Genomic DNA, 11,830 nt, shown 5'->3' with positions numbered 1-11,830 from the left:
TTATCTTTGTTTAGACTCCTTCCAGTGGCATGATCTTTGCTGAAGTCATTAGCTCTCTGGGTAACTTTGATGCATTGTAGTTTCTTTTGTATTTCCAGTATTTTGAGAATGATTTTTAGTTAAGCAGCCCTCTTTCTCATCTTTTAAATGTTTGAAGAGAAATATCTGCGTTCATGAAGATACACAAGCGGTTCTACTCGAGAGAATGTGATTGAAGTTGGTATTGTCTAATAAGCTTAGTCAAGTATTGTGATTATAAGTTTTTGTTTTCATCGTTTAAGCTCTTGTTTAAAATGGAGTTGTACCATGTGTTACATCATTTATGATTGACTCGAAGTCTAGAAGAGATTGTTGTGAGACTTTTGATAAAATTTAAGATCTTCAAAGTTAGTTCTCAGTTGGATTTTAATCCATATAGTAACACAAAAAGGTGAAAGAAATAATGGCTAAAGAGTTAACCTATACTGAAGCAGCTCTTGCTGACATACAATGCAATAACCATAGGTCTCTTCCTAAGCGCATGTTTATACCATCTTACAAACGACTCACAATCAAGAAGAGATTGTTGTAAGTCACACTGGCACAGGAAAACATCTCAAAACTTCCAAGCTAGTTCTCAATCAGATTGTGATCCATAATGAACATCTCCATTTTGCACAACAAAAAATAGAGGCAAAAAGGATACACACACTAGATGGATAAAATGAGATTGAAGTTATACTGTTGCAGCTCTCACTGTCCTGTTAAATCTATTAATCTAATCTTTGAATATACAAGTAGTTTTCCTCGATGACAATACAAGAACAAAACCCCTGTCTAGAACTAACTGTATATGGTTGTGAATCTAACTAGAAATTATCAATTTGATTATATTTGGTAGTCAGCATTAAAAAATCAAAGTCTAAAGACAAGAAAACTTGTCACCGACTTAAATATGAAGCAATGAAGCAACCGAGCAACCGAGAGTAAGGAAAAGAAGCATACTAGTGATTCCCCTGAAAAATTTATATTTCTGGCGAAAAGGAGGAAAGTTAAGAAATTATCAGTGCCAATTACAAACGAAGAAGCAAGACAATTCAATATTCCTGAAAGTGTACAGAGAGATACTTCAAGGCTGCACGGCTTCAAGCAGTTTCTCGTATACCTGTCTAGTTGTCAAATCTTCCACCTGCTCCAAGATGCATAAATAATAAATAAGACAGTCTGTTAAGTGTCAACCAGCTTTCATGGAAGCATATCAGGTACAAGAGCATATTAATCAAAACTAGTAGCAACGGACATTTATATACGCTGAACAAACAAGTGAAACAACGGGATTGTGAGTTCAAGTCCCAATTGGACAAGGATGTATTAGTGTTTTAGCCATTAAAAAAGAACTTAACAAACAAAACTAGTTGCGAAAAATATCCTACATCAGATAGTTCTGTTTCTTTTGTCATCTCGGACAAAATGGTACTAAGTGATTGCATAAGTTATATGTATGATATTAAATTTCCACAGAGGTGTGGCAGAAATTCCTGAAGGATCTCAGAGAAAATTCATTCCAAGGATTGTGGATTATAATGTTTCAACTTACCACGAGTAGTTTAGACTTGCTATTCCACCCTCTTTGGAGGGTCATCTGACTTAGTCTCAAACCTAAAACCTGGAGGAAATACCAAAAATATAATCGGCTAAACCATTCAAATGAATTAAGTATTAGGGACGGGTAAGGGAAAGGAAAGGAACAAACCTTGCCCATAAACTCCAAAAGTTCATTGTTAGCTTCACCACGAGCTGCAGGTGCAGCCACAGTGACTCTAACATCATCAGCATTAACTCCTGAAAAAGGTTTGGAGGCAAAGGTAAAGTCAGAGACATCACATAAGAGTATAAGATGGGAAAAGGTAGCAGATGAAATATACGAGTAATTTACTTGTAACTGCTGAACGTTGGGCACGGTCTTCGACTTCTATAGCCACTTGAACAAGTCCTCCTTCTAACTGCGAAATGCATGGTGGTACAGGAGCATCCTGCAGCATTAAACAAATCACGGTAGTATAAGAACACTTCCTCTTGCATTTACACAGGTTTGATGAAGATGTGTAGTAAGTCCCACTTTCCTAAACTATATCATTTATAGAACAAGAGAAGGGATAATCTGTTAAGGTTGTCCACCGCTAATTCACATCAACACATTCAGGCAAAAGTCTAACGAGCTCGACTGAAGACACGTAAAAATGGAAGAGTATGACTGTTGTGGGCTTGGGGAGTTTACCTGGGGGTTAGTTTCTGCAGCAATTGTACTAAGTGCACCATCAACAACATATAAGAAAGAGGCAGATTCCAAGTCTTCTTCAGAGCGGTAGCAAACGAACAGTCCACACCCCATACAATTCATGCGAAACTGCTTTTCTAATTTCCCTTCACCCCTGCAATGAAATCTCTGTTATTTGTCCCAACAAAGCAATATACATTCTCCAGAAAGTGCACTAAAGATGTAAATCAAGCCGTAACCATTTTCCAAAACACCAAATAGAACTTAAAAAGCTTACCGCTTTAGGAGAATTTTGCCTGCCTCATTTATGTTCAACCTTGTAAGATGCTTCTTCTTATCCAGAACGTATGCCTTGTCAGTTTTTCGTTTAGGCATCTTCTGCAATTGAGTATCTACAACCATACTTCAGCAAAGGCAAAATATATGTAGACACGACAAAGTAACACATAAAATAAGTAAATATAAACCCTGCACTGCATTACATATACGGCACTAATAACTAACAAAAATTCAAAATAAGAACAAAAGAGTTTGAAATGTTACACATTAAAAATTACATCTTCAATATGTATTTATATTGATCTTACAAAACAAAAAAAACTAAACGAATTGCTAGGTTTTGTGCTAATAAAATATACTTGGGGGCGCTAGGTAAGAAAACCGAGAACTCTAAATTCTCCCCAAGCAGGAATGACCTATGAAAAGTCAGTTATCAGCCCGACTTTCTCCAACTAGGCTACTAAGTAACAATGGAAGCCGCCTCTCGTGCTATCGACCAAACAAAAAGGAAAAACATAATATAACTAGCTAGCTAACTAACTAACTAACTAAGCATCAAGCAAACACAAATTATCCAATTGAAATAAACCTAGGGCATAATAAACTATTATATGAGGTTGATTTAAGGTTTGATTTCATTATAGTTATATACAGAATACTATATACGTAATAATAATGATAAATCCTCCTAAAAAGAGATGATTTTTAGGCTAACTTTTAATTAAAGTAAAATATACAAAAGAGAGAGGTGGTTGTGTTATTTGTATATACCGGTAATGAGGACATGAACACTACAGTGTTTGCAGTAATAAACGAAGAGATCGGAATCAGGGCCATCTGGTAATGCATCCTCGCTTGAATACGTGTGAGTCGTTCTCTTCGGCATATTTGATAATCAGCCAGCTCCGGTCAAGCCTGTTCAGATATGGAAGTTTAGGAACAGCCAATTCAAATATCAGGCTGTTTGGGTTTTCTGTTGTATACTTTATTTATAAAAAAAAATATTAATCACGGGAAGACCAATGTAGTTTTCTATTTGTACACGGTTGACCATTATATTTTTTTATTGATGAGGTTTACCCATATACTTTTCTTTTTTGTACACGGTTGACCAATATTACCGACTATCACAGGTAAACCGATCAACTTTGGGTCAACCGTGTAAAAAAAAAAGTATGTGGGTAAACCTTATCAATAAAAAAATATAATAGGCAACCGTGTACAAATGAATAAGTAAGTCGGTCTTCTCGTGATTAATCCAATTTTAATCAACGTTCGTAAACATGTACTTTTTAATCAACACAACTATATATTATATTGTCAATTGTTTCCTTACATTCTATCTTCATAATTATGTCCATCTTATAACTATACACTTACACACAACTCAACATCGTTTTAATATAGATCATTTTTAAACCACACGTTAAAAACGAAAATAATATAATTCATCTCGGACGTACAACGCACGAGTCTTAAGACCTCGTTACAAAGAAAAAACAAGTTTTGAGGTCGGACACCAACATTTATTATTATTGGGTTGCAATGATATGCAATATCTACAACGTCAAAATGTTCAAAATTTTTGTATTTTGGGTTTCGTATGAAATATTTGGTTGTTATTCCTTTTTTAATAAGAAAGATTCGCATGTATTAAGTATGCGGGATCATCCATAAGATATTTTTTTTAGCCATACATCACTACTTATTTTTTTTGATTAATCACGAAAAGATCAACGTACTTTTCCATTTGTACACGGTTGCTCATCATACTTTTTATTGATGAGGTTTACCCACATACTTTTTTTTTGTACACGGTTGACCCAAAGTTGACCGGTTTACCTATGATAATCGGTAATATTGGTCAACCGTGTACAAAAAAGAAAAGTATGTGTGTAAACCTCATCAATAAAAAAGTATAATGGACAACCGTGTACAAATGAGAAAGTACGTTGGTCTCCCCGTGATTAATCCCTTATAAAAAAGGTGAAAGAACATGAGAAATTTAAGCACCTAAGTTGGATGGAAAAACACCTCATATATCTTTTTTTTAAACCATAAAAATTATGGAGACCAAACATTTATTCAAAATATTAAAATATTGGTATGTGAAAGATAAATTTGGGTACATAACAACCCATATTCATTTTTCTCTTATAAAAATAATTAAAGGTTTAAGATTTAACTTGAACCTTAAAAGGTAAGACCTGGTATTACTCTTTCTGGTTTTACTCTTTAATTTTGGTATCAAAATAGCTACTTTAAAGTTTAATTTGTGCCACATTTACTTTACTTTACCAATAGTTGTTTATTAGAGTTATTAAAAGGTCGGAATCTATTAAATACGTGTGTAATCATAAATATAGTTATGTTTATGTTATAAAAGACTACAAATAACAAAATTGTCTTTTTCAGGCCGGGTCTTATCGTGGAAAACTCTAACAGATTGCTTTGGGACTCGTATTTTACCCACTAAAACACCCTCGTTTTAATTAAGTCTTAAGTATTTTGAAAGTCCTAATCACATGATGACAATACCTATTTTTAGATTTTACTAAAAAAATATACACAAGAAGATACAGCAACTTAAAACCGCAAAAAATGCATTTCCTTAAAACCAGATTTGGTCTTACTTACAAATTCTAACTTTTCTTTATTTTTAGGGGTTTATTACCTTTACACGGTAAACTCAATCGAAAAATGATAATTTTGTTATTTGAACTTTTTATCAACATAGACATAAGTATGTTTATGATTACATACATATACAATAAATTCTGACCTTTTAAACTCATTTGAAAATCTAAAAAAAAAAGATCCAACGGGCTGCTTTAAGACTCAGATTTAATCCACTAAAACACACTCGTTTTAAGTAAGTCTTATATCATTTGAAAGCCCTAATCACATGCTTATCAAAATGACCCGATCGAATAATGACAATTTTGTTATTTGCACTACTTATCAACATATAAGTATGTTTATGATTACATACGTATACAATAGATTCCGTAAAAAATGCATTTTTAAAGACCAGATCTGGTCTTACTAATTCTAACTTTTTCTTTTCTTTTCTTTTTTTTTTTTTTTTTTTTGGGGGGGGGGGGCTTTTACATGGTAAGACCCGATAAAAAAATGACAATTTTGTTATTTGAGCTCTTTATCGACATAGACATAAGTATGTTTATAATTACATACGTATACAATATATTCCGACCTTTTAAACTCATTTGAAAATCCAACAAAAAGTTCCAACGGGCTGCTTTGGGACTCGTATTTGACCTACTAAAACACATCCATTTTAAGTAAGTCTTATTTATTTTGAAAGTTTTAATCACATGCTAACATTACCTATTTTTAGATTTTACCTAAACAATATACACAAGAAGTTATAGCCACTTAAGAAACACAAAAAATGTATGTTTTTAAGACCAGATCTCATCTTACTAATTTTAACTTTTTCTTATTTTTGGCGATTTATTACCTTAAAGGATAAGACTCAATCAAAAAGACATAAGTAGGTTAAAAAGTCATAGTAGAAGCTTTAACTAGCTATTTACCCTCAAATTTGACCTTGATGTGGTCTTATTTTATAATTTTGGTATGACTCTAGCCTACTTTGAGGGCTTTTTAAGTTTCGAATGGTCATGTTTTTATAACATCCAACATATGGCTGAAAACCAGGATGCCATGAAAGCACAATATTATTAAACGAACGTAACCAACAACCTTAACAAACGGATTTAAGGAACGACATTAACAAACTTAATGGACAGAATTAACAAACAAAATTTAGGAACATCATTAACAAATGATCAAAACATATTGCCAGGGAAGAAAACGAATGATTTCAATTGAATAAATCACCATTCACTATATGAAGCGTTTTTGTTGATTGCAAATTTAACAAGATTTTGCAAAAATGAATTAATCACTGTTCACTATAATGGTTGTTGATCTAACTGGGTTAGATCAATTATTGGAGTCTTTGCCTTTGAAGTAAAATGTCATGACTTTGATCCTCATGCCCAAGATTGGAGATCCTTTTCTAACCAAAATGCAGAACTCTATCTACCTTTCACAGGGTAAGGTTGCCGGTTCTAGAACTCAAAACTCATACAAGTCATTAGAGAGTTACTTTACTATTCACCACAATCCTATTTCAATGGTTGTGTTTGTATTTTTTGGGACACCCTTTGAGCCTACTTTTAATTTTTTACTCACTCGATACCACATACCAAATTTGCCTATTTGTAAACGGACTGAAAATTGCCGAATTTTGGATTGCATAGATATTTTAAAACAAATTGTACTCAAAGAAATTCCAGTATTACTGCAAAAACATCAAGTACATAATAGTCAAAACTGGAATAATAATGCTGACAAACGGGTTTTCCATTAGATGGAGGATACATTAAAATAGAAAACATTGAACATAGCACATAGGAACCATCATGCGCCACAGCAGCAACCCATACAACATTGATGAACTCTGAAATTGCAAAAACAGTTATCAGAGAATTGAAGGAAAAGGATGAGAAACAGATCATAAGAAATGGAAAACTTGAAGAACAGATTGTCTATGTGTGGAACTTACAGATCTTGTTGAAAGCAACAATATCACAGCTCTGAACATACTCGTTGATTGGTTCCTCACAAAGTCTCTCTTCAATGAGTGTGTCAACAGACACCAAGTCATCAACAATGGTGAGCATGATCTGGAGCTTCTTAATACCATATCCAACTGGTACCAATTTTGCTGCAAATTATAAAAATTATACTTAATCATCTAACAACAATACTGATTCTCATTTTCTTCCAGGATTTATACATTAAAGCAACAACATTATGATTTTAATTGAAAAGGTAAGACAAACTTACATGCACCCCAAAGCAAACCATCAAGATGGACGCTTCTTACAGCCTCCTCAAGCTTTACCATGTCGGTCTCATCATCCCAAGGCTTAACATCCATCAAAACTGAAGACTTGCCAGCTGATAATATAAACACAAACAGAGAAGCAAACAAAGCCAATGTCAGTAAATTTCAAAAAAAATAAAATAATGGGCAAAACGGGTATTGCGTAAGTTAATAAGGTAGATAAAAGTTAGCAACGCATCAAAGACAAAACTCACATTCTTTCTTCTTTCCGGATGCCTTCAACGCAGCTGCGCGATCTTCAGCAGCCTTCTTTTCCTCCTCAGTCTCTTCACCGAAGAGATCAACATCACTGTCATCATCCTCATCCGCTGCAGCCTGAAGAACATACATCAAAACACATTTTCCATTAATGAATATAATGGTCAAAAACTATAAAGTACTATCAACGAAAGAACCAGGATCCTGATGCACATAGAAATCGCAAGACAAAAGTACCGAACTTGCCTTGGTTTCAGCAGCTGGAGGAGTTGCAACAGCCTCTTCTGGGAAAGAAGCAGAGCCCTCAACAGTAACACCACTTCCTTCAGCAGATACACCACTGCAACAAGCAGAATCGTTCAAAAACCGCCAACAATAACAATAACAATAGTAATAATAACAGAGCGCCACTACTTATATAAATACTCAACATGGTGTACAATAAAAAAAACAGCTACGAATCCAAAACTTACGAAATTCTCAAAAGTGCCTCGATATGGTTAAACCAACGAGAAACATTCACGTATTGTGCCGACGGAGGTTTAGGGAAGGCGGCGTGAACGGCAAGATCATCCTTAGAAGCTTGGTATCTAAAAAACAACAAATGTCAACTACTCCACAACACACAAAGAATATAAAAAAAAAAAAAAAACAAGGCAAACTAACCCAGTGATGTAACTACGAGACAAAAGGTAGTCATCGAGCTTCTTGAGACCAGCTTCCGAACCAACATAGAATGTGGGTGCCATTGCTAATTATTCTCTCCTAAAATGAGACATATAAATCAATAAACCTATATATAGTGTTATAAATATTGTATCTTATTTTGGATATTATATCAACATAAAGTTCTCTATTTCCCTTTTATGAAATATACAAAAACTAAGATTTATAACTATGATTTGTCAACAATTAATCAACCACTGTATTTGGAAGTGAGCAGAAAACTTGTAGTAATATAATATAGATACAGATCAGAAAAGTATAAATATATTTATGTACAAAAATCATATAATGAAGCAAATAGCAAAATAGAAAAGATGAGGTTACCTGATTCAAAGAGATCGGAAGAGAGTTGGGGAAGTCGGCTGAGTCAAACACATTCAACTGAAACCCTAGACATGATTTATAGCAACGCTACGAGGGGGTTAAAATTTCATTATTATTTTACAAGTATAACCCAAGTAATATGCCTAATTACTCTCGACCCCTTTCTATTCGATTACTACTTTCACTCGTAATTCTTTAATCAAACAAGTTTTAAAAACTTTAAGCTGCATTTAATCTTCTATTTTTAATCTATCTACTAGATTTTAGACCCGTGTCCGACACTGGACACGGGTTTACGATATTATCAATATTAAATATTCATACATTTAATCCATAAAAACTTATCATTTTGAAGATATACAATTCTAAGTGTTATACTTTGCAAGTTGTAGTACAATAACTACATGTTCGTCACTGTCATTATTAACCGATACATATTGATAGGATTGTTTGTCGCAGTCATTCCACAAGGCACATGCTACAATATTTTTTCTATTATATAATTTTTTGAAACCAATTGTACTCATAATGTGATATTATTATGAAAAATTATTAAGAATTAATATATAAACATACTTGTGATCATGTACTTGACATTCAAGTATATGTGTTTGATCATGATACGACCCATAACATGAATATGTTTATTTTCAATCAATATCTTATGATAATTAGATAACAATTAAGATTGTTTTCATACTGTTTGATAATAATTAGAACTTTAGATTTGAGTAACAATTGTAACTTTAAAAAAATTAAATATAAATACTTTTTGTAACCTTTTTTTAAAATTTAAGAAAAAACTTCTCAAATTGATGGCTAAAAATAAATATAAATTAAGTATTTAGGGTTAAAAAGTGTAAATTATTAATGGAAAACAAAAAAAGTGTAAATTAATGAGACTTTTTCTACAAATTAATATAAATATCAATATAAAAATATATTTGGATAATGATTATTAGGATTTTTAATTTATAGTTAATCTAAATGATGACATACGCGAGAGTCAATTTGATAAAATTAAGCGATTTGATTGGTTAATAAATTATTAGTTCAACTGTCTTATAGTATAGATTAAGATATCTATATCTATACTAACCTTTTTTTTTTTTTTTGTCTTTTTTAACATTTAAATTTATATAAAGCAAACTACTTCTCCCCCGATTAAATAATTAAGATTTTAAAATGATTATATTATCCTTTTTTATTATTCACTAAATTAAACATCTTCATCTATATACCTATAATACTCTTAATAAAATAATTTACAACATAGAACCTCCAACCTTTAAATAATCATATTAACCCCTCTTACATCAATTAATTTATAATCACTACCACGCCACCACCACCGCCACGGTGTCACTGCCATCACTGATGTCGTCGCTAGCACGATCACCGCTGCATCGTGTGGACATCCATCTAGTCTTCTAGAAAATATAAGGTGTTTTTCATTCCTAAAAGCATAGTTGTCGATTCGTAACTTTTAACTCTACTCGAAAACATGATTTTTTAACTCATGATTCAGAACGTGACTTGACTCAACTCGTAAAAGTCATGACATTTTTATATAGTGGGATGTTAAGCTTAGGTGTGAAACACTCACATATTATTTCTTTAATCTATAAAATTAATGGGGGCCCAATCAGTTATTCGTTAATCTAAAAAATTTAAAAAAGTTGTTTGTGAGATGTTCCACACTTAAGCTTAGGTGTCAGACAACCTTCTATTCACTTTTCCTTTTACTCTATATAATACATAATATCGTATAATTATATATGCAACGTCTTTATAAACAAAATATAAGTTAATTATCCTAATACATTAACCAAAATATTATATATTTAATACTTTTGAGTCATAAACATTCAAGCTTATCTTCAAATTCGTACTAAAATGATCAAAAATACATATATAACTTACAAAATAGTGTAACCACATATACAAGATATAACATATAACCATACTATCAAGCTACAACAATCATAAGTTTGTGAGTCGTATTAACTCGGTCCATGTTCAAACCTAGCGAGTCGACTCACTCTTGGTGTAAATCGACACTCGTAAGAGTCGACTCGTGACTCGTAAGAGTTTAACAACTATGCTTAAGATAAATTAAAATTTTGAAATCGTCTTTAAATTAAAAATGTTATTTTTATTTTTTATATAATTAAAAACATTTTAAATCTACTTGGACAGATGGAGACGGGGCGGAGGTGACGAGTAAATAAATGTAAATGGAAGTTTTCAAAATTTCATATAAAATTTTTTTAACCGAAAAAGTTCATATAATTAAATTTGCTTGTTCGGAAAAAAATGTTGATCTCCCAGCTCTTGTTACAGTTGTCTTCAATTCAATACGACTTCTTTTTTTTTTGCTCATTTCATACTGTATCTTCGATTGTCGCCCAATCAAGATGTGTTTGACAAAGTAGTTGAAAACTTGAAATTGAGGCTTATATTTATTGTATTTTTTAGAAAGTTTTAGAATTTTGAATTCAAAACATTTTTCCAAATAAATATAAGATGCAAAGATGACTATTTATTATATAGATACTTTATTTTAAAAGTTTTTAGCTATAAACTCATCAAAACCCTTTTACCCATTTACATTACAGCTTTAAAGAATCATACTTTAAACTGAAATCTAAAATTATCAATGATGAAACAATGATTCTTATAATTGTGATTCATTATAGAATAATACATAGTAGTAAAGTGAAACTTTATAAAGGGGTAAAAAGAAGTTTTAAAACATGAAAACATCATAGTTTATATTTAGAGCATTCACAATGGTCAAGTCATCCAAATGACTTTTTTTTTTTAATTTCACCTCATATTTTCATTTTCTTTTTTTAATAATCTAATAAGAATAGTAATTAAGATGTATTTTTTCTATAAATTAAAAGGTGATAAAATTATAGTATATTTAGGCTCATTAGATTCGTTTTTACGATATGTTTTCAATTATAGATTTTGTTTTTATAAAAAAAAATTAAGTGTGATTATCAAACAAACTATAGAAAAGCAAGGTTACAAATGAAAGTTTTAAAGAGATAAGATGAAACTTTATATAAAAAAGTCTTTTTTTAAAAGCTTGAAGATCT

At 31.8% G+C, this 11,830-nt stretch overlaps 2 protein-coding genes across 2 annotated transcripts; both read right to left on the bottom strand.

The window, feature by feature from the left end:
- Positions 1 to 966: 966 nt before the first annotated feature.
- On the bottom strand, positions 967 to 3,505 carry LOC122589082 (UPF0235 protein At5g63440). Its single transcript, XM_043761326.1, has 7 exons — positions 3,308 to 3,505; positions 2,535 to 2,649; positions 2,258 to 2,411; positions 1,916 to 2,012; positions 1,733 to 1,821; positions 1,577 to 1,645; positions 967 to 1,168 (listed from the first exon to the last, which is right to left on the bottom strand). The coding sequence occupies exons 1-7, from the start codon at positions 3,420 to 3,422 to the stop codon at positions 1,109 to 1,111; spliced, it is 699 nt and encodes a 232-aa protein (XP_043617261.1). The 5' UTR covers positions 3,423 to 3,505; the 3' UTR covers positions 967 to 1,108.
- A 3,338-nt stretch (positions 3,506 to 6,843) lies between these two features.
- LOC122587204 (elongation factor 1-delta-like) lies at positions 6,844 to 8,810 on the bottom strand. Its single transcript, XM_043759306.1, has 8 exons — positions 8,724 to 8,810; positions 8,340 to 8,438; positions 8,147 to 8,263; positions 7,920 to 8,013; positions 7,670 to 7,790; positions 7,415 to 7,528; positions 7,131 to 7,292; positions 6,844 to 7,025 (listed from the first exon to the last, which is right to left on the bottom strand). Coding segments are annotated over exons 2-8 (693 nt in total). The 5' UTR covers positions 8,423 to 8,438; positions 8,724 to 8,810; the 3' UTR covers positions 6,844 to 7,023.
- Between the last annotated feature and the right edge of the window lie 3,020 nt (positions 8,811 to 11,830).

This window comes from Erigeron canadensis, chromosome 2, assembly GCF_010389155.1.
Source record: "Erigeron canadensis isolate Cc75 chromosome 2, C_canadensis_v1, whole genome shotgun sequence".
Taxonomy (NCBI): domain Eukaryota; kingdom Viridiplantae; phylum Streptophyta; class Magnoliopsida; order Asterales; family Asteraceae; genus Erigeron; species Erigeron canadensis.
This window is presented reverse-complemented; position numbering and strand designations above follow the sequence as displayed.